Source organism: Myotis daubentonii, chromosome 1 (assembly GCF_963259705.1).
Source record: "Myotis daubentonii chromosome 1, mMyoDau2.1, whole genome shotgun sequence".
NCBI lineage: Eukaryota > Metazoa > Chordata > Mammalia > Chiroptera > Vespertilionidae > Myotis > Myotis daubentonii.
The window spans coordinates 143,823,549-143,847,635 of record NC_081840.1 but is presented as its reverse complement, the minus strand read 5'-3'; the positions used below and the strand labels follow the sequence as shown (position 1 = coordinate 143,847,635).

The window sequence follows — 24,087 nt, the reverse complement described above, 5'->3', positions numbered from 1 at the left end:
AATTGTACGAGCAACAAAAGGCAGAGGTTTTGATAAATTCTCTGAATGATGAACAGTTGGCAGCCTTTCAGACTATAACTTCAGCCATCGGAGATCAAACTGTAAACCCCAAATGCTTTCTCTTCGATGGTCCAGGTGGTAGTGGAAAAACATATCTGTATAAAGTTTCAACACATTATATTAGAGGTCATGGTGGTACTGTTTTACCCACAGCGTCTACAGGAATTGCTGCAAATTTACTTCTTGGTGGAAGAACCTTTCATTCCCAATATAAATTACTGATTCCATTAAATGAAACTTCAATTTCTAGACTCGATATAAAGAGCGAAGTTGCTAAAATCATTAAAAAGGCCCAACTTCTCATTATTGATGAATGCACCATGGCATCCAGTCATGCTATAAACGCCATAGATAGATTACTAAGAGAAATTATGAATTTGGATGTTGCATTTGGTGGGAAAGTTCTCCTTCTCAGGGGGGATTTTTGACAGTGTCTCAGTATTGTACCACATGCTATGCAATCGGCCATAGTACAAACGAGTTCAAAGTACTGCAGTGTTTGGGGATGTTTCAGAAAGTTGTCTCTTACAACAAATATGAGAGAAGATTCTGCTTATAGTGAATGGTTAGTAAAACTTGGGAATGGCAAACCTGATAGAAGTTTTCATTTAGGAACGGATATTATTGACATCCCCCATGAAATGATTTGTAACAAATCTATTATTGAAGCCACCTTTGGAAATAGTATATCTATAGATAATATTAAAAAAAAATCTAAACTTGCAATTCTTTGTCCAAAAAATGAGCACATTCAAAAATTAAATGAAGAAATTTTGGATATACTTGATGGAGAGTTTCAAACATATTTGAGCGATGATTCCATTGATTCAACAGATGATGCTGAAAAGGAAAATTTACCCATCAAATTTCTTAATAGTATTACTCCTTCAGGAATGCCGTGTCATAAATTAAAATTGAAAGTGTGTGCAATCATCATGCTATTGAGAAATCTCAGTAGTAAATGGGGTCTTTGTAATGGTACCAGATTTATTATCAAAAGATCACTACCTAATATTATCGAAGCTGAAGTATTAACAGGATCTGCAGAGGGTGAGGTTGTTCTGATTCCAAGAATTGATTTGTCCCCATCTGACACTGGTCTCCCATTTAAATTAATTCAACGATAGTTTCCCGTGATGCCAGCATTTGCGATGACTATTAATAAACCACAAGGACAAACTCTAGACAGAGTAGGAATATTCCTACCTGAACCCGTTTTCGTACATGGTCAATTATATGTTGCTTTCTCTCGAGTTTGAAGAGCGTGTGATGTTAACGTTAAAGTTGTAAATACTTTATCCCAAGGGAAATTAGTCAAGCACTCTGAAAGTGTTTTTACTCTTAATGTGGTATACAGGGAGATATTAGAATAAGTTTAATCACTTTATCAGTCATTATTTGCATCAGTGTTGTTTTTACCTCATGAGTTTGTTGTTATATCATTTTATTATTGTTTATTTATTAATAAAATTATGTATTATTTTCATATACATTGTACTCATTTCCTTTTATCTCTCACACTTTTATTATAGAGAAATGACAAATAGCAATATTAAAATATTTCCTCTAATTAATTCCCTTTCAATGTGCACGAATTTCATGCACCGGGCCACTAGTCTCTGATAAAAGAGTAATATGTAAATTAACCATCACTCTGTGACAAAGTGGCTGGGGCAGGATGCTGGTGGCATCACCCCAGCAACGTGATCCCAGCGTCTGTGCCCCGGCCGTGCAGAGGCTGGGGAGGGGAGCAGCCTCAGGCCAGAGGCTGGGGTGAGGGACACTGGGCTCACAGCTATGCGAGCCCAGCATCCATGCCGCGATGCACAGAGAGAGGGGAGGGGAGGGGCCCTGGCCACATGGAGGGAGGGGAGGGGAGGGTACTGGGGCTGGAAGTGGAAGCCAAGAGCACGGGCGGCACCAGGAATGCTGGGAATTGTAGTTCTGGTGCCAGCCCCTGGACTGGAAGTGAAAGCCAAGAGCAAGGGGAGCACCAGGATTGCTGGGAATCGTTGTTCTGGTGGCAGACACATTGTGCGATCTCCTAGACCAGTGATGGCGAACGTTTGAGCTCGGCGTGTCAGCATTTTGAAAAACCCTAACTTAACTCTGGTGCCGGGTCACATATAGACATTTTTTGATATTTGTGACCATAGTAAGAAAAAGATTTATATTTTTGATATTTACTTTATATATTTAAATGCCATTTAACAAAGAAAAATCAACCAAAAAAATGAGTTCGTGTGTCACCTCTGACACGAGTGTCATAGGTTCACCATCACTGCCCTAGACACTCGAGCGAAGTGAACCTGCAGCAAGTTACTGTTGTGGGTGGGGGATGGAGGGAAAGCAAAGGTGAGAAAAGTAAGTCAGAGTGTCGAGGAAAAATTAAAAGGAAGATATCCTGCAACTTCTAGGAAATCTCCATTAAAACTTTGAATCACTATGGAAACTCGGGAGAGGTTTAGAATTTTTTTTTTAAAAAAAAACAAAACAGAAACATAAAAACACTTTTACACCAGCGCGCACCACATTTATACCACAAAATACCACCAAATCAGTTTCAATTGTGCAGAGATACAGAACAAGTCCCTGAAGAGAGGCAGTAGAAAACTCCCTAGAAACTCTTCTCTTCTACCTTTTTAAAAGACAGGCCAGCCTCAAACCCTTTGCCAGTCCGAGTTTTGGCTCCCCTCCCAGAAGTCCCAGAGACAGTGAATACGGTCTAGAAACCATTCCTCCAGATACAGGACAAGTCCCTAATACACAAACATAGACAGAAATCCTCACTAATTAGGCTAATTCCTCCTGTGACAGACAGCAAATGTCTCTGAGAAAACCAACTCAGCAGTGCTGCCCAAGACCTTCCCAGACCATCACAGGTTCAGCTTCCAGCAAATCAAACATTTTAATCAGATGAGCAAACAGAAAATCAAAGTAGCTTTCGCTTTCACACAGACCAGTTAATCACAGATAATACATCCACACTCACACTCTCTCAGTAGACTAGCCCAGACTGGAGCTGAGCAGATAATGCCCAACTCCCCAGATGGGCATGGGGGCACTCTCCTGGCACCCATGACCCAGACCAGGATTCTCGACCAACATCTCGGTGAGAACCTACCGGAGGAGTTAAGGCTGCATCCAGCCCCCCACCCCCACCCCCCACCCCCGTTCTCGGTAGCAAATTGGCTAGTCCCACACAAGCAAACAAACAGAAGAGTGAACCCATAATTCCTTAATAGAATCTGAATTCACTCACCTCCGGAGTCCTGATTCCTGAATACCTGATGAAGTCCTATGCCTTCTGGGGAGGTGATCAAGCTCCCTGCTCTACTAACTTGGAGTAGGCCTGACTGACTGGGACCCTTACCTTACAGATTCTATCGACAGGTTCAGAGGTGTCCGTCCACTTTCTCCAGATGCCGGTCGGGTCCTGGGCTGAGGTCCAGAAGCACCTGGAGTTCCCCCAGATTCAATTCTGCTGAAATCAGCAGTGGGCGCCTTCCGGAGGCCTGTTCCGTGCCCCCAGACCTCAAACCCCATCCACTCACCAGAGGCAAGAGCCAAACTCGGTTAGCTTCCTGGTTCCGGGAACCAAATGTTACAGAAGAGCAAAGTAAAACCAAGCATGCTTCCTAGAGAAAGGGAGGGACCCATTTATTAACACTAGTGACTAGTGGACTCCTGGAAGTAATTTCCAAATCAGAGAGTGAAGTAACATACAGAGGCTTTGCTTTTTATAATCTTATGGGGTCTTTGTCTTGCAGATATGGTTCCGCCCCTTGTGGGCTTACAAGAAGGCCCCCAGGTGTTGGGGTTCCCAGGTCATATCAGATGATCTTCCTGGGGCCAGCCATAAGGACCTTCCCGGCCTCCCTCCCCCCCCCCCCCCCGGAAGTGCATTGTTCAGTCTTTATGACCTGACATGCCTTGCAAGAGCAGTTTCCTCCTCAGTGGGAAGCCCTCACAGGCAAGGCCTCTACTAACTTTTTTCAAGAGCTGGTTCCACCACCAGGAAATCTGTACCCTTACATCAACTTAAGGTCTTTTGAAAGTTGCATAAAATCTCACATCCTTGTGAAAGGAAAAAAACTCCTTTCCTCCTCACTCTAGATAAAGTCACAGAAGAAGTTAGGACTCATTTTTTTTTCTGGATATTAAATGGTAAGGTTTTTTGAAGTGATGATTAGATGAGAAAAGTAATATATTTATTTCCATCTGCAATTATGTATTGAGAGGTAGAAAAATTACATTATATAAATCTTAAATGAGTCAAATTAAATATTTTTAAATTGAAAATATATTTGGTATTAAAATGTTTAAAAAATAGTAGAAATCCTTATTTACCCTTTCTGATAAGTGTCAGTCTTCAGTCAATATTTTTTCCAGATGTTATAGAAGTAGAATAAAATATCTTAGGCCTGACAGACAGTTAAATACACATGCATAGAACATGTGAAGTCACAAATATCTACAAAATCTACATGAATCTTTGACCTAAGGAAAAATTACAATGAATTATGTGAGTTTTTGTGGGGATGGGAAGGGTTGAGAATGGAGTGAAAGGTCAGACCTGGTGTGTCTAGTGTTTACTATTTTTTGCAATGCTAAAGAGTAGTGTTGCCACTAGATGGCAGGATTTGATTAGAAATTAAAGAGCAGTAACCATACAATTCCTTGCAAACAAAAGTAGATATTTTCCCAACAGTATACATCCAATTATATCATTAAAACACAAATTGAGCTTCATCTCTGATCTTAATTTTGTCTTTATCCTTATAAGTTTTGTTTGACGTCCATAACATCTAGTAATCCAAAGATCTGGTCCCATCAACCACCTGTGACTTTATGAAGCAGGTGCAATTTGTTTAGGCAGCCTATTCCTCTTTTCTGTCTGATACTATCTCTTACTTGGCCCTCTTTGCCTTTTATATTCAGTGTTAGTCACATTCAATCAAGAAATAATTCTTTGAGCTGTTACCATGAGCCCTACACTTTGGGGTACTGTCCTTCTCAGGCTTAATCAACAGTGTTCCTCCACAACACACCCAGGGCCTCCTGTGTTAGTCCTGAAAATCCCTACCTGCTTTGTATTATTATCCATTTCTTCCACCTGAAACCTATATTCTCTAAGTTTATTCTATACTAGAGGCCTAGTGCACAAAATATGTGCACAGGTAGGGTCCCTAGGCCTGGCCAGTGATGAGGGCCGATCGGGGCCTTCCTTACCCTGGCTTCCAGCTGCCGGCCAGGGCTTTCTTTTGTTCTGCACCGCCCCATGGTGGTCAGCGCATGTCATAGCAAGTGGTCGAACTCCTGAGGGGGCAATTTGCATATTAGCTTTTTATTATGTAGGTTGTAATGCTAGGAAATTGATATGCTTATATATAACTTTAACAATAAGGGCTAAAATGAAAATGCAATGCTATCTAATCCTTCTTAAAATACAATTTCAAGTTAGAATTTATTCTGATGATGACTAATAATAATATTTATTTAGTATTTGTATTTTATATGACCATTTTTCATTAACCTGATATTTATATATGTTTTTCATATGGCTTATACTATAAGTTTAAAGTACAATATAGGTATTACAATTTAATATTACAATATAGGTATTACAATTATTACAATTGAGATTTGGGCTAAGGATGTATTTTTAACCATTTAGATGGTTAAGAAATGTGAGGATCTAGACTGTGGCTTATTTGAGATCACCAGCATGTAAGTGACAAAAGTAGTTTTTCTGACACTAGCTAATACCTGCCTCTCAGGTGTGTGTGTGTGTGTGTGTGTGTGTGTGTGTGTGTGGTTTTTTATAAACACCAATTTGTCATCCAAATTAAACTTCAAATTAAAATTGAAGTGCTAAGCGGATGTTATTAGATTTATTAAAATTTAAATGTAAAGCCCTATATTTATATTCTTATGTTCACTAGAATAATTAATTAACCCACCAAATATGGAACATGCTGATAGGACCTAAAGGCACAATAATGATTAAACTTGACTCTTCAAGGAGTGTTAATGACCCATGGAAAGTGAATGTAGAGACTGTCTTTTTTGTGATGATCTTAAATAGAGATAAAACAAAGTAACAGTCACGCACATCAAATATCTGTTTACACAAGTGCTGATTTAGAAGGCAGAAGTTGTACTAAACCCAGACATGTTACTTTCTAGATAGAAGTCAAAAGCCCATGCAGGACAGTCCCAGGCGTGGACATGAGCAGTGGCTACAGTGAGGACACATCTTGTAGTCTAGGGCGTGTTTGAAACCAGACTTAGTTCTCTGATGCTTCCTACAACAAGCATCACATTGAGGACTCAACCCAGCCTGTCCACGTTTCCTAGCTTACAGAGGGTACAGTGAGAAGATGACCTAAGGGAGAAAGTGGAGTTCATTGCGCCACATCCCTACAGGTTGGGAGACTTTGGATTAGTATCTGCTTGGGATCTAAGCTAATGTATGAGCCATCCAGAAAGACCTGATAGTTTCTGGTCCTCATAGCAGGTGCTCACAGAAGTTTCTTTGGATTCCAGACTGGTCTGGAAACAAAGTTTCTGAGAAACAAAAGGTCAATCTTCTAGACTGCCAGTGAGTGAGGTACCACACACTTGCCTTTCTGCCTACTCCTGAATTTTTCTTCAAAACCAAGAAAAGTATTTTAATATTCACTAATGAAAACAAATCTGGAAGTGTTAATAAACTTTTACTACCCAGGGAAAAACTCAACTTGAAATATGGTTTAGAGTTATTTTTAGGTGCATTTTTTTTGCTTGTTTGCTTATTTGAGACCTCGCTTTTATAGGGCATAAATACGAAATGAAATAAGCAGATGTCTAATAAATGGCTGGTGTACTGAAAATAACACTTCATTAAAAATATTGACGTGTGGGAGTTGAGTCAGAAAAACTCAAGATTCAGTTTTAATTTTAATTATAATTCATTTATCTCAAGCTAAGAAGAAAGTAGATTGTGGTAATTAACACTTGGCATTTCATTTAAGGTAAATTTGAATACTTTGGCATCAGCAATGAAAATTAAAGAATTTCACAATTTTTTAATTTTTTAAATTTTTCTCACAATAATACTTAGGATCTTTTCCAGCCTTTATGAAGTATAATTGGTTTACAAAAAAAACTGTACATAATTGATGTATGAATTGGTGAGTTTTGATATACGAATGCCTCCATGTTACCACCACCACAAAGGAAATGAAGATATCCGTAACCTCCAAAAAACTTAGAACTTAGACTTAAATATATTGTCTTAATGTTTAGACAATGTTTATTGTTGTTGTATTATGTTTACTTTTATTTCAGCAAATTGCCTCAGCTCACAACAGGAGGGAAACTAGGCATCTAGCAGATGGTGTCTTTCGGCCTCTGCCATGAAGTGCTACCAGAAGACCACCAGGGGGAGCCTGGATCCCACACTGGAAAATTCACTCAGAAGGGATGGACTCCTCAGAGGACAACCTGCGTGTTGGTCATGTGAACTCTCCCTCCATTCCTGACAGGCTTATTTTAAAGCATTCAAATATGCACTTAGTGTTGAGTGTAGAGTGTGATCTCCGAATGGTAAAATCCATGTCCTTTTCAGCCTGAAATAGCATCTCTTACGTCTCCTTATGAGAGGACTTTTTCCCCCATTTTATTTTTGTCTTTATTGATTAAGGTATTATGTCTTTATCCCCCCATTACCACCCCACTCCGCACCCCAGCTGGTGCCTGTGTCCATTGGTTAGGCTTATATGCATGCATACCAGTCCTTTGGTTGATCTCTCCCCTTTACCCCCACCCTCCCCTATCTTCCCTCTGAGGCTTGACAGTCTGATCAATGCTTCTCTGAGAGGACTTTTGTTGCAAATACATATAGAAGAAAGCCAAAAATCTTTTAAAAATTTCTTATAAATAATGTAAAATGATTTTTAAATAACTGCATTCCAGAACAACTCTGGATCTTGAAATTCACAAAGTCTGGTATTCAATAAAATATTACCAAGTATTCAAAGAAGAAAATAAATCCATAAGGAGGAAAATCAATCAATAGGAAAGGGCCCAGAAATGACAAAGACTTATAAATAATGATATTTAAAAGTTATAATAACTCCACTTCCATATGTTTAAGAGCCAGTGGAAAGATTGAGCGTGTTAGGTATTGATATGGCAAATACAAAAAGACTCAACTATGAGATAAAAATTACTAAAAGCAGATATAATGCTGCAGTGAAACAGATTAGTAAAATAGAAAACAGAGCATTAGAAACTGTCCAAAATGAAAAGCAGGAAAAAGGACTAAAACAATAAAAATTTGATCATAGCATTAATAAACTGAGGACAAATTCAAGTGGCCTAATAAATGTGTAATGGGTTGTTGGGTGAGGAGGGAGAACATAATAGAACATGATTTGAATAAATAATGGTTGAAAAAAATACTCAAACTTGGTAAATGCTGCAAACCCACAGATCTAAACAAATTAATGAACTCCAAGACAGAAGGAATTATAAAGACAAACCAAAGCAAATGATAGTCAAAGGGCTTAAAACAAATAACAGAGATCAATTTAAAAGCATCCAGTGGAAAATAACACAGCATATAGATAAGAACACAATAACCATGACAGCAGGCTTTTTGGTGGAAACAATGCACACCAGAAGATATTCTTACCAGTAAAAAAAAAAAAAAAAAAAGTCCTATAATGCTGTAATTTAAAAACAAGACAAACAGAAATAATGTTAACCTGGATTTCTAAACTAAGTAACAAAGTCTCTCAAAAATGAAAGTGAAGTAAAGCCTTTTTAAGCCTAGTATAAAAATCTGTCATTTACAACTTCGAAAATTCATAATGCCAATAAATTCTTGATCAAAGAATTAAGCAGTAGAGTTGCAAATTAAGTTCCAAATTATTTTAAGACTAGAGGCCTGGTGCACAGATTCGCCCTTTTGTAATCCAGGACCCCTCAGGGGATGTTGAAGAGCCAGTTTCGGCCTGATACCCACAGGCCAGGCTGAGGGACCCCACTGGTGCATGAATCTATGCACCAGGCCTCTAGTATGCATATAAGATCTTTGGTTAATCTCTTCCCACTTTCCCCCTCATTCCCTCTGAGATTCATCAGTCTGTTCCATGCCTGTGGTGTCCACTCCTTCATTGAGAGTCTGCCCCCTGGTGGTCAGTGCATGTCATAGCTACTAGCTGGCCAGTTGGTCACTTAGATTTTTATATATATATAGACTAGAGGCCCGGTGCACAAAAATTTGTGCACTCGGGGGGGAGGGGGGTCCCTCAGCCCGGCCTATGCCTTTGCAGTCTGGGACCCATCGGGAGATTACGACCTGCCGGCTTAGGCCTGCTCCTGGGTGGCAGAGGGCAGGCCCAATCCCTAGGTGCAGCCCATGGTCGGGCTCAGAGCATGGCCGATTGGGGAGTTTGGGTGCCGCCCACTGTCATGCACAGAGCAGGGCGGATTGGGAGGTTGTGATGCCACCCTCAGTCACGCTCAGGGTAGGGCCGATCGGGGGGTTGGGGCACTGACCCCTTTCACACTCAAGGCAGGGTCGATGGAGAGGTTGCGGCGCCACCCCCGTCACGCACAGAGCAGGGCCAATCAAGGGGTTGGGGTGCTGCCCCCTCTCACGCACAGAGCAGGGCCCATCAGGGGGGTTGGGGCTCCGTAATCTGTCACGCACAGAGCAGGGTGGATCAGGGGGTTGGGGCACCGCCCTCTATCACCCTCAGAGCAGGGCCGATCAGGGGTTGGGGCGCCGCCACTCTCACACTCAGGGCAGGGCTGATGGGGAGGTTATGGCTCTATTCCGTCACACACACAGCAGGGCCCGTCAGGGGGGGGGGGAGGGTGGTTGGGGCGCTGCACCCTGTCACACACAGAGCCGCAGGGCAATTGGGATTGGGGAGCTCCCCCCTATCAGGCACAGAGCAGGGCTGATCAGGGGTTTGGGCGCCTTCCCCTGTCATGAACAGAACAGGGTGGATAGGGAGGTTGTGGCCCCACCCCCTGTCACACACAGAGCCGCAGGGAGATCAGGGGGTTTGGGCGCTGCCCCCTGTCACATTGATCCCAGTGCCGGGAAGCCTCTCAGCTCCACTGATGCCGGTGCTGGGAGGCCTCGCGGCTCTGCTGATCCTGGTGCTGGGAGGCATATTACCCTTTTACTGTATAGGATAGAGGCCTGGTGCACGGGTGGGGGCTTTCTGTTTTGCCCTGAAGGGTGTCCTGGATCAGGGTGGGGGTACCCACTGGGGTGCTTGGCCAGCCTGGGTGAGGGGATGATGGCTGTTTGCAGCTGGTCACACATCCTTCAGGGTGGGGGTCCCCACTGCGGTGCCTGGCCAGCCTGGGTGAGGGGATGATGGCTGTTTGCAGCTGGTCACACACCCTTCAGGGTGGAGGTCCCCACTGGGGTGCCTGGCCAGTCTGGGTGAGGGGCTGAGGGCTGTTTTCAGGCTGGCGGTGGCTGAAGCTCCAAACTGCTCCTTTTGTTCTTTTTCTTTTTTATTCTGGGCCAGCTTTAGCTCTGGCTCCAGCTCTGAGGCCTCTGTTGCTGAAAGCAGGTATTTGGTTTGTTTGGGTTCTATAATCGAAACACTGTATCAACTCCAGCTCTGAGATCCCGGCGGGCTGAAAGCAGGTTTCTGGGGTTTTGTTTAGCTTCTATATTTGTAACAATGCTTCAAACTGCAATCTCAGAGGCCGGCAAGGCAGGCAGGGAACGTTGGTTTTCTCCGTCATTGAAGCAAGCAAGCCTCATGTTAGCTTCAAGCTGCCTGGCTGCCTGCCGCCATCTTGGCTGGCAGTTAATTTGCATATCTCACTGATTAGCCAATGGGAAGGGTAGGGGACGTACGCTAATTACCATGTTTCTCTTTTATTAGATAGGATTGTTATGTCTGACAAATCTTATCTTAGATATAGTTAACAAATCTGTATCATTTCATTCTATTACCATATTTTTTAAGTAAAAAGTTACTATTTTTGAGAACACTCCAAACTGGCAAGAGGCCTTAAAAATGTTTCTCATAATTTCCTTAAGTGGCTATTCCCTGAGGACACAAAGCAGGGTATTGTGAGTAGGTGGAGCCATAGTGGAGGAAAGGTGGGAGGGATAAGGCATATTTTCCTGGAACAAATTTTTTTTTTTTTTTGCGGTAGAAGATTTTATTGGCATAGAGTTACATTCCTCGAGTTCCAATGTCTCATTTCCCACAGCCAGTCCTAAAAGAGAGGCAGCGGAGAGTTCAGCAGAGCCAGAAAGAGGACCAGTGTCCAGGATTTCCATTCCACATTGCAGCCGGGCATGGTTCAGCATCCAGGCCAGATTAAAGTCCTTCAGTCCACGTGTGGGCCCAACACGGCCATGTGCCATGCAGCCACAGTGCAGTTCCCTTCAGCCGGAGCCCCAACAGGTCACACATGAGGCCAAGAGAGGGAACTTCCTTTGTTTGGAAGTTTATATATTTACTAGAGGGTAGAGAAGTTATGGTTAATTACCATGTTTGTCTATTATTAGATAGGATTTTTTTTCTCAAGGTAATGCATGTAATTAGTTTTAAAGGGTCAGAAAGTACAAAAAAAGGAAAAACCCTTCTCCAGTCCTACTAAACCCTAAGTTCCCTCTCTAGCACCAAAAGCTACCACTAACAAGACTTTTAATCATTTTTGCTACTTCTAGATTTTTAACATATGCAATGTTCTTTATCTATTGACTCTGTACCAGTAGAAATGATGATTTAGTTGGCTTTCTTACAATATGAGCTTGCACATATGCACATGCACACACACTCTCCCTCACCCTATCTTTCCATTATGTCTCTGTCTCCACTTTTTTTTTTATTGTCTGAAGTTTTACATTTGTCTCCTTTTTCCCCAATTGACCCTCTCCCCCATCCCTTCCCAGCCAGGGAAAGCCCCCACTGCCCAGTGTCTGTGTCCATTGGTTATGCTAATATGCATGCATATAAATCCTTTGGTTGCCCTCTAACCCTCCCTCCCCTACCATTTGTCTCTAGATCAATCTATTCTTGTTCATCAAATTATGTTGATCATTATATCCCACATATCAGTGAGATCATGTGATATTTATCTTTCTCCAACTGGCTTATTTTTCTTAGTATAATGTTCTTCACTTTCATCCATGCTGTTGCAAATGATAAAATTAAAAAAATTCTTTTTAGAAAAAATGACACAAGACAGAGCAGCACCCTATTCCATGTATAACAATGTTGGGAAGTAGCTTATAAATTCACATTACTTTTTAAGAATACACAAGATAGATAAGCTTCACTGATGGTGCCCTTACACCTCTCCTCAACCTTCTCATCAACCCCCCCTCCATCCCCACTAAGAATTCACATGTTGCCTCAGGATGCACCTCAATGAAAAAGTTTGTAGAAAATATTTATATTAATGGCATTTTGTACATAATGGTATAATATATCAGCATATCCAGGTACCTATATATATAAAAAGCCAGCGACCAGAACTCTGTAACAACCAGAACGACTGGTCACTATGACACCCATTGCGGCCAGCAAACTGGCCTGATAGTGGGTGGGGCCAGTGGCCAACCTCCCGCATTCCCTCCCCCAGGCCAGCCCCACTCCCGATCAGCCCCCCTACCCCAATAGGAGACGGGACCAACCAGCCAATCTCTTGCAGCCCTTCCCCCCAGCCAACTCCACCCTCGATCAGCCCCCCCAACTACGGTCAGGGGCAGGGCTGACTGGCCAACTGCCTGTGGCACCTACTCCTAGCCACTGCCCTCCCCATACCAACTGGGGGCGGAGCAAGCCAGCCAACCACCCACAGCCCCTTCCCCTGGCCACCAGCTCCCAATCGGTCTCCCCCACCCCTTCAGGGGTGGGGCCGGCTTGCCCACTGCCCACAGCTCCTCCCCACAGCTGGCTCCACCCCCAATCAGCCCCCACCACCCGATCAGCCTGCAGCCCCTCCTCCCAGTCAGCTCTACCCACAATCGGCTCCCCACACTCTGATCAGGAACAAGGCCAGTGGCTACAGCCCATGGCCTCTCCCCCCAGTTGGTCCCACCCCCAATCATCTCCCCTTCCAGCCAATCGCCTGTGGCCCCTCCCCCATCCCAGGTCTAATTGGGCCCTGATCGATGTGGGCTGCTGGCCAACCTCCTGCCATTTCCTCCTCCCAATTGGGCCTGTGCTGGCTGGACCCCACCCATGTACGAATTCGTGCACTGGGCCTCTAGTGGTAAATAATCCTGCTCAAGTCATTCAGCATTTTTACTTCTCAGCTACCTCATTTCTTAAATGAGAAAATAGTATGACACACAAAATAAGTCACTAAATTGTTATTAAAATGTATGTAAAGACTACTGTCTTGATAACTCATTCATGTCTTACAAAGAAATAGAAATTAGAAGGAAGATTTAGAGAGAGCATTTCTTAGAGCTCAATAAGCTGAGAATGTTGCAACAAACCAAATGAAAAGGAAAAAAGAACATAACATCTCACCAGTCTTATATCAGGCTTGCATTATGTATTCACATACCAAAATAAAAATTAGACCACATTGGGAACTGAATGAAAATAAAAACACCACACAACAAAAATAGTGGGATGCTAAACAATTACTTAGATAAAATTTTATAGCATTAAATACCAGGATTAGAAATAAAGAAACACGTAAAATCAATGAACTCATCATCCTTCTAAAAAAATGAGGGTGCTAAAGAACAAATAAAGCCATTAAAAGCATTAGAAAGGAAATAGTGGGAAATCAGTGAAATAGAAAACAGAAAGAAAATTAGTGAAACCAAGAGCTGGTTCTTTGAGAAAAACAATAAAATTGGTAAACCTCTGCAAGACTGCTCTGGAAAAAAGATAGAAAAAGCAAATGATCAGCATCAGTGATCATATATATATTCTAGAGATATTAAAATTATAACAAAAATATTAAATAATTAAAATATTACAAAAAACTATGCCAATAAATTTGATAGTTGAGGAAAAGGAAAAAATCCTCAAAAGATACAGACTACCAAAGTGCATTAAAGAAGTGGAAAATTTGAATACCTTGTACCTACAGTGGGGCCTTGACTTACGAGTGTAATTCATTCCATGATGGAACTCGTAACTCAAATTATTCGTACGTCAAATCGGTTGTGATCGAGTGAGACACGTGATGCTGGGCTGATGTTGTGGCGTTCACTGTGACGCTCGCTGTGCCAACTAGCGGTGGGGTATCTGAAGCTGGCTTATAACCTCAATTTTATCTCTCAACTCAAAGCAACAAATCGACCGAGAGACGGCTCCTATCTCAAAAACTCATTAGTCGGGACACTCGTAAGTCAAGGCCCCACTGTAGTCTTAAAATTTTGAATTTTTAAGTTACAAATATTGAAATATTAAATCATTCAGTAACAGATGGCTCACTGTATTAGTTTGCCAGGGCTGTTATTACAAAGTAATACAGAAGGGGTGACTTAAACAACAGAAATTTATTATCCCACAGTTCTGGAGGCTAGTAGTATAAAACCAAGGTGTTTGAGTAGATAAATAATGCAATTAAAAATGGGCAAAATACAATAACAGACATTTTTTCAGAAACAATATACAAATGAAAAAATATGTACAAGATAAGAAGTTGAACATCATTAATCATTATAAAAATACTAAATAAAACCACAATTTAAAATCACTATATATCTATCAAATGGCTAAAATAAATACAGTTACACCAGTAAGTAGTGGCAAGGATATGAAGAAAGTAGATTACTCATACATTGCTGGTGGACATGTAAAATGGTACAGCCATTCTGGAAGTCAGTTTGGCATTTTCTTAAAAACTAACTATGTAAATGTTACATGACCTCACAATTGCACTTTTATGTCTTTATCAGTGACGAGTGAACACATATGCATACAAAAACCTGCATGTGATTGTGAACCGAACAGAAGTGTGTCACTCAGGTCAGTGAAGGAGAGTAAGTCAAATCACTCAGCAGCCAGAATATGAACTGAAGAGGTCCCCTCAATTTGTTGATAATAGAGCTCATTAGGACCTTTGTCAGAGCAGTTTTTGTTGATTGGTTAAGGAAGAGGCCAAATTATAAGAGGTTCAGGAATGGTGGAAGTTGAGGAAGTAGGAAGCAAGTGTCTCCTATCTAGTTAAATTGCCCCTCAGGTTCTGATAGTCGTTCCCAAATCCTATCAGATATCCAGAATTTATTCATGAAGTCCATGGACCATATGACATTCAAATTATTGTCACCTTGAAGTCAAATATCTAAATATGCTTGACAAGAAAGTCTTGAGGCATGGCACACCCATGCTGATTACCAACCAAGATAGGCAGAAGAGGGTGTTGAAAATGAATTATCAGGTATCTAGCTGGAAAACCTGGGTGATTGGTGATATAATTAACCAGAAGGAGCCAATAAAGAAAGCTGGATTTTTAGGAAGGAAAGATCATGTTACCTTTTAAACATTGAATCTGGGGTATTTTTATGATAACAATAAGGTATATCCAGTAGGAAGTCAGAAATAAGGACCCAGAAGTTACTCTTCCAAGATGCTGAGAGGAGAAAGTTGCGGACAGAGAGAGGCTCTTTCCTTTTTCCTCACTTGTCAGAGGATATAGATAAATGCAGTGCCATCCACCTTCAGTCTTGAGGGTTTACGACATCCTCTAAATGTGAGATAAGTTTAATTTCCCAATGTTTGTTTCTCTTCCAGTATGCTTTAAGCAATGTTATAATGATAAAGAAAGAACAGCACGAATCAATCAATAAATTTGAAATGGTTTTCATTGATGAAGTGGAAAAACAAAATGAGCTGATAAGTCAACTTGAACACCTTCCCCAAGGTTATGATGTATCATCCAGAGAATTAAGGGACCTCAAATTGAGCCAGAAGGTGGATCTACATATTCAGGTATAATTTATTTTAAATGGATTTAATTAGATTTTGAGCCTTTTTTAGCAAGTAGGTACCTTTTCATGTGCTTAGAGGCATTTTCATTTACCAAAAATTAAAAATAAGCTACAGAATATCAGCTGGCCAGATGTAAAGAGTACCAAGTCATAGAGGAGCCTCCTTTCAGAACTCGGCTGATTCAGAAAAAATGTAACAATATCAGCAAGTGGGAATTCGTGGAACCCCAGAATAAGTTTCTAAGTGCCGTCTAACGCTTCCTAGACCTGTGACTAGGAGTAGGAAACATTTTTATTGTAACAGCTGCACATGGAATGTTTGCTCTCGGCCAGAAGTGTGAGGCTAGCATCTAATTCCTAACGTGCATGTACATCTTGCTATATGCACAGAAAAGTGATATCCAGAAGCACTTCACATATTATTAGTCACAGATGTATAGTTTTGACAGATTTCAATTCTAACAGGCAGAATTTGTGGGCATGCCTCTGTTATGTAGCCTATACTGCCAAAATTTTATTCAAATAACTAAAATAAAGTTTTAGACTAGAATTTTATTTCTAATATTATTAGAAGAACTAGAATTATATTTACTTCAAAAATATCAAGAGTGAGAGTTCAGTAAGATATTTTCCTCTTTTTATGATATTTGTGTGATATTTAGATAAAAACTTCCCCAATGTTCATGAATTTACTGCTTACTTTTTAACACAGGAAATTCTCAAAGATTTTTCAGAAAGTGACTCCCACATCATAAAGGCTGAATTTCAACAAGTACTCAGTAATAGGAAAGAGATAACCCACTTTTTGGGAGAGTGGTTGAATACTCATTTTGATATAGAAAAGCTTAAAAGTGGAATCCAGAAAGAAAACGATAGGATTTTTCAAGTGAATAAGTTCTATAATAACAGAATAATTGTAAGTAGCAGTTTTTATTGTGCTACCTATTCTTTTCGTTGTGTGCTTTAATTGTTCTACCTCATTCTTAAAAGGACTTAGAGCAACCGGATTTTTAAGTATGTTTTCTTTCACTTATTTGTGGGGGTGGGGAAATTGACTATGTAGAACATGTTCTTCCTCTAACATTATGCTTCCTTAAGATAAATCTACCAACTTGTAAAGAAGGTAACAAAACATGGGTGTGCGATACCACTTCCCACTTGTGAAATCGTGAATCCTCTTGTCACTCTCCTTTCTTTCCTCGCTTTTCACTGCTTCTGTAGGAACTGAGCCCTTTCCCTAAGTAGCCTCAGACACGGGGAGACGTGCGTTGTGGTGCGGCCATAGACAAGTCTGGAAAGCTACTCTCGTGAGGCCTCATGTGCTTTTCATCTAGTGGGTCACTACCATATGCTCTGTCCTTCAACTTGAGGTTTGAAAATGTAGTTTGTATCATTGTTCCCAAGTTGATCAGCCTGGTAGATTGATGCATAAGAACCAGCCTTGCTTAAGATCAGTTTATTAATTTGTTATACCTTCCACTGATCAGAATATTCTGTTTTTTGAAGGAATCCCTGCTTTATATATATCAGATAAGACACGTAGTAATCAGAAAGTTGCTTCTTATATATGCAATTGGAGCTAAGGGTGCTAGAGTATGTAGCTTTTAAGATTGGTTTTTTAATTTCATGTGTTTGGGTAGTTCTTAACACTTCGATTTCAAATGAAAACTATTTTAGTTACATTGAAATATAGATACTGTTAAATGGATAGTTAAAAAGTCCGCAACCAATAGAGAAAAGAATAAAACCAATGTTTAGAAAAACTCCGTATAATTCAGAGTTTTTTGTAATATGGGGGATTTCTACCATGTGAGTCAGCATGGAGATGAGGCGTCTGTCAGCACCCTGACAGTAGGAATTGGTAACTTTCTATGGTGTGAGGTCGGTAGTCCAGTGCCAAGGAAAGTCCAGGGTACCAGTAAGAATACAACTAATTTAGGATGCAGGTCTGACAGAATGACCAATAAGCCATTTGTGATGAGAGCAAAAAGAATATCCTATAGGAATTAACAAAAGAAAGGGTGAGTAATTTCAGAGTTAGTTATCCTTCAATGTAAAAGACAGTATTGATTGTTATTCCCCTCAATGCAGGAGCTTCCCCCTGGTGGTCAGTACACTCCCACAGCGGGAGCACTGCTTAGCCAGAAGCCAGGTTCACAGCTGGTTAGCGCAGCGGTGGTGCTGGGAGCCTCTCCCCTCTCTGTGGCAACACTAAGAACCCCTAAGGGGATGTCCACCAAGGGGTTCTGGACTGCAAGAGGGCATAGGCCAGGCTGAGGGACCCCCGAGCCCCAGTGCATGAATGTTGTGCACCAGGCCTCTAGTGTTTTACAAATAAATATAATCCTCTCCAGTCCTTAACCTTCTTTTATTCTCCTCAATATCCAACATCATCTAAAATGTTAGGAACCAATGCAAACCACAAAGAATGTTTATTGTCCTGGCCAGTGTGGCTCAGTTGATTGAGCATCATCCCATGCACTGAAAGGTCACCACTGGTTCGATTCCTGCTCAGGGCACATGCCCAGGTTGGGAGTTTGATCCCCAGTTGGGGTGCAGGCAGGAGGCAGTCGATGAATACTAGGCTCTCATATCAATGTCTCTCTCTCTCTCTCTCTCTCTCTCTCTCTCTCTCTCTCTCCCCCCACCTTCTTCTCTCCCTCCCTCTCTCCCTCTCCCTCTACTTCTACTTCTCCCTCTCCCCCTCCCTCCCTCCCCCTCTCCCTTTTTCTCTCTCTAAAATCAATAAAAATATTAAAAATAAAAAAGAATGTTTACATTCTTTTATGTTCTTCACAAACTGTTCTAGAATGTTTGGAAAATGAATTTCAACATATACTAGTATCTTGTCCTAGAATTCTAATATTTTTCATAGGGTTTTTTTCTTTTAGGTATGTAATTCGCTTTAGAGTTATAATGGTATTTTTACTATTCAATAGACTATACTGAATGAATCAACAGAATTTGAGGAAAGAAATGCTACTTTAGCCAAAGAATGGGAACTTGACCTGAAATCAATGAAAGAGGAAAATGAAAAACTGTTTAAAAACTACCAAACTTTGAAGATCTCTCGGACACCTGGTGCCCTTGCTAATCCTACTACACAAGACGATAAGAATCTTCATGTTACATCGAGAGACACACAGCCAATCACAGAGGTATGTTAATTTTTTATATTTTTCAATTTGCAGCTTCATCACAAAGTTAAAGATCTCATACAACATTTCAGAGCAGAATTATACTATTGAATACATCAATTAAGGAACATGGACCAGTCTGTGTGTGTGTGTGTGTGTGTGTGTGTGTGTGTGTGTGTGTGTGTGTGTGTGTGTGTTAGGCTTGTTTGATTTATTGATGATAACCATTCTGATAGGCCTGAGGTTTTAATTTACATCACTCTGATGATTAGTGACATTGAACACTTTTCATATGTCTATCAGCCATCTGTATGTCCCCTTTGGAGAAGTGTCTATTTGTTTCCTTTGCCCATTTTTTCATTGGATTGTCTTCTTGGTGTTGTGCCGGGGTCCAACCCCAGCAGGTCCAGGGATCCCCAAAGGTGTGGACGGAGTTGGCGAAGAAGGAATGACACGGGGACAGTGTTCAGTTGATCAGCAACCTAGCCAGGATCTCTAGCCCGGATCTCCAGAGAGGTTCTGCTTCGGATCTCCAGCGAGGTTCTGTAGCCATGTTCCCTCGCTAGGTTCTCCAGCCAGGTTCTGTCCAGGCTCTCCAGTCAGGTTCAGTGTCCAGGTTCCAGTCAGGTTCTCCTGCCAATCTCTGTAGTCAGGTTCAGTCCAGGATCCCTTGCCATGTTCTCCTGCTAGGCTCTGTCTCTAGGCTCCGAGGCCAGTCCCTCTCCAGGATCCTCCGGCATGCTCTCTCCAGCGAAGTTCTTCTGTCTCTAGGCTCCGTGTAGGCTCTGTCTTCTTGATTCTGTTCTAAGTTCTGAGTTCTGAATTCTGTCTCATGATTTCTGTGTTCTGAGTTCTGAGTGTTTCTGTCTTGTTACAACTGTATTTATACCAGTTGATTCAATCCTATCAATCTCTATTACAAAGGTTAGGGCGTTTCTTATCTCCATTCCAGGGAGAAAAGATTATGTAGTTTAAGCATGATTGTTCGTAGTTAAAGGGATTAATTACCCGCCTGGCACTTAGTTGAGGGGTTTTATTCCCTCCCTAACTTCAGGGGAAAATCCCTACCTGGGGAAAACAACCTTTCTCAGAGACCTTGGTTAAAACACATAGTGCCAAGAAGGTGAGCAAACATATTAAGAACAGTATGCCATATATGCCAGGTCCCTTGAAACAGCAAGCATGGACCGGCTCCCGGCAGTGTTGGGTTGTATAAGTTTATATATATTTAATTGATTTCAGAGAGGAAGGGAGAGGAAGAGAAAGATAAAAACATCAATAATGAGAATCATTGATTTGCTGCCTCCTGCATGCCCCACACTGGGGAACCGACAACCCGGGCATGTGCCCTAACTAGAATCGAACTGTGACTTCCTCATTCACAGGTCAACACTCAATCGCTGAGCCAGCCAGCCAGGCGAGTTGTATGAGTTCTTTATATATTTTGGAAATTAACCCCTTATCAGATGTATCATTGGCAAATATGTTCTCCCATACAGTGGGTTCCCTTTTCATTTTGTTGCTGGTTTTTTATGGATTTTTTTTGTTTGTTTTTTTGCTTTTTGTTTTTTTGCTGTGTGGAACCTTATTAGTTTGATGTAGTGTCATTTGTTTGTTTTTTTCTTTGTTCCCTTTGCCCTATGAGATATATCAACAAAAATATTATTACGCAAGATATCTAAGATTTTATTGCCTATGTTTCCTTCTAGGCTTTTTATGGTTTCATGACTTACATTTAAGTCTTTTATTCAGTTTGAGTTTATTGTGTTTAGTGAGAGTTTGTGGTCTAGTTTCATGTTTTCGCATGTACCTGTCCAATTTTCCAATATGTGTCTTTTTTTTATAGAAAATTCAAGAGCTGGAAGCTTCACTGCATGAAGCTAAAGAAAGTCCTATGCAAAGGAAGGCAAGATTATAAACATGCAGAAAGAACTTCAGATGACTTATGATGTAATATCAAAACTAAAAGCACAAGTTAATGAATCAAATAAATGCCTTGAGAAAACAAAAGAAATGACCCAAGAACTTCAGGTAACTTCACAAATTCATAAATAAGAGGGGTTGTTTTTTTCCTTTTACTGTTGAATTTGGCAGATCATTTGGGAACCCAGGCTTTTACTTCAACTTCCTATTAGCTAGGTATGTCTCAAATTCAATACTCAGCCTTTGAAAAAGCAAGTAACAACTTAGAAATGAAATACAGGAATATAATAATGATTATTTATATCTTTCTAGAAAAAATTTTAAAAGAAATAGATATTTTTAATAATTTAAGATATGTGCTCATTTTTCAAAAATGCTTCTTAATATTTAACACTCCTTATAAGATAAGTACACTTTGAAAAATTATTTTTTCTATTTTAATGCCCTACTTATTGAGTCTACCTATTAGCCAGTAGCCTATGGGCTGAATCTGACCTATGTTCTTTAGAAATAACAGTCATTTCAGTGTTTTTTAACTTGAACATTTCAGTGTTTTTTACACAACACATCCTCATTTATCACATCCTTAACCCACTCCCTTTTGTTTTAGCTCCAGCCACTTCTCACACTTATGCTACCTGAGTCTGGCCCTAATAGACATTTAAGTTTGCTATTCTGGCTCCAGTGTCGTGTCATTTCAGTTAATTAGAAAGAAGTAAAACATGTGTGCTCTTCCCTAGTTGGTTTGGCTCAGTGGAAAGAACATTGGCCCATGGACTGAAGGGTTCTGGGTTCAATTCTGGCCAAGGGCACATATCTCAAGTGCAGGCTCTATCCCAGCCTTGGTTGGGGCACATGCGGGAGGCAAACAATTGATGTGTCTCTCTCAAATGGATATTTCTCTTTCTGTCTCCCTCCCTCCCTTCCACTCTCTCTAAAAATCAATGGGAAAATATCCTCAGGTGAGGATTAACAACAACAAAAAAGAATGTGTACTCTTTTTATTACTTAACATTTGTTCAATGAGACATTCATTAAAAAAAGAATTCTATATGTATGTATTTATATATGAACTAGAGGCCTGGTGCACGAAATTCGTGCATGGGGTGGGGGGAGGGTGTCCCTCAGCCCAGCCTGCACCCTCTCCAATCTGGAACCCCTCGAGGGATGTCCGACTGCCTGTTTAGGCCCGATCCCATTGGGCCTAAACGGGCAGTTGGACATCTCTCTCACAATCCAGGACTGCTGGCTTTCAACCACTCACCTGCCTGTCTGTCTGATTGCCCCTAACTACTTCTGCCTGCCAGTCTGATCAACCCCTAACCACTCTCCTGCCAGCATGATAGACTCCTAACTGCTCCCCTGCTGGCCCAGTCACCCCTTACTGCCCTCCTCTGCCATCCTGGTCACCCCCAACTTTCAGGCCTCCCTTTCAGGCCTGGTCCCTCCCCTGTTGACCTGATAGCCCACAACTGCCCTCCCCTGCTGGCCATCTTGTGGTGGACATCTTGTGTGTTGGAGTGATAGTCAATTTGCATATTGCCTCTTTATTAGATAGGATAATTTGTTTCTGAGTGGAAAGTAGATATATTTATGTCACTGGATTGAACCATCTTTGAATACAATGCTATATAATACTTTGTGGCTTGAATTCAATTCTATTTTTATAATTTCTGATGGTTTTTTTGTTGCATTTTGATAACTTTGTTTCATTTCTATACCCATTTGTTTATTTTCAACTTTTGTGTTTTATTTTGTAGTTACTGTTTTTTAATTGGGGAAATAATTTGTTTTAAGAAATAAAATTCTTCATATGTTCTCTACACACTAGTTTCCAATAGCTTCAAATATACTTCACATCAAATATCTATTTGTTATTCATTTTAGGGTTCAAATTTGTGCCTTTCCCATTTTTCATATATGTAGAGTTTGCTGTTTGAAAATGTTCCTACCAATAAAGTGAAACTGCTCTAAACTTATATCTTTCTTTTCTCTAAAAAAGGACAAAGTTGCTTTAGGAGCCAAACCCTATAAAGAAGAAATTGAAGATCTCAAAATGAAGCTGGTGAAAACAGATCTAGAGAATATGAAAATTGTCAAGGAGCTTGAAAAGGAGTATGTCCTTGCCTTAATTGAACATGACTTTACTATCTTAAATTTTCTTTCCAAATGATATATTTCTTTTCATTAGTTAACTTTTGAAAATATTGTTGTTATGGCTTTTTTTAAATGAATACAAACAACCACAGGGTTTTAATTTGTTAAATTCTCATTATATATGCAAAGATTTTTAAAAGTAAGCACAATTCCGACCAATTACTAACACACTCTGTGTTTGGATGCTTCCTGCTTAATCACATATCAGTAGCTTAAAATGGCCTTTTTATGCTTGAAAGTGAATGTTAAGAAGGTGCGTGTGTGGCCCTGGCAGGTTGATAAGTTGGTTGGAGCACCATCCCTACAACCCAAGGGTTTCAGATTTGATTCTGGTCAGGGCACCATGCATACCTAGTTTGCTGAGCAGGCAATTGATTGAGATAACTGATTGCTGTTTCTCACATCAATGTTTCTACCTCTCTTCTCTCTTTCTCCTTCTCCTCCTCCTCCTCCTTCTCCTTCTCCTCCTCCTTCTCCTTCTCCTCCTCCTCCTTCTCCTTCTCCTCCTCCCCCTTCTCCTTCTCCTCCTCCCCCTTCTCCTTCTTCTCCTTCTCCTCCTCCTTCTTGTCCTTGCCCTTCTCCTTCTCCTTCTCCTTCTCCTCCTCCTCCTTCTCCTTCTCCTCCTCCTCCCTTCTCCTTCTTCTCCTTCTCCTTCTCCTCTTCTCCTTCTCCTTCTCCTTCTCCCCCTTCTCCTTCTCCTTCTTCTCCTTCTCCTCCTCCTTCTTCTCCTCCTCCTTCTCCTTCTCCTCCTCCTCCTTCTCCTTCTCCTCCTCCCCCTTCTCCTTCTCCTCCTCCCCCTTCTCCTTCTCCTCCTCCCCCTTCTCCTTCTTCTCCTTCTCCTTCTTCTCCTTTTCCTTCTCCTTCTCTTTCTCC

The 24,087-nt window shown here is 41.0% G+C and overlaps 1 protein-coding gene across 1 annotated transcript; it reads left to right on the top strand.

Annotated features, from left to right (window-relative positions):
- Positions 1–15,804: 15,804 nt before the first annotated feature.
- Positions 15,805–23,173, top strand: LOC132226901 (centromere-associated protein E-like). The gene is made up of 5 exons (XM_059681424.1): positions 15,805–15,998; positions 16,710–16,913; positions 18,937–19,155; positions 20,981–21,165; positions 23,060–23,173. The coding sequence occupies exons 1-4, from the start codon at positions 15,822–15,824 to the stop codon at positions 21,050–21,052; spliced, it is 672 nt and encodes a 223-aa protein (XP_059537407.1). The 5' UTR covers positions 15,805–15,821; the 3' UTR covers positions 21,053–21,165; positions 23,060–23,173.
- Positions 23,174–24,087: the final 914 nt, after the last annotated feature.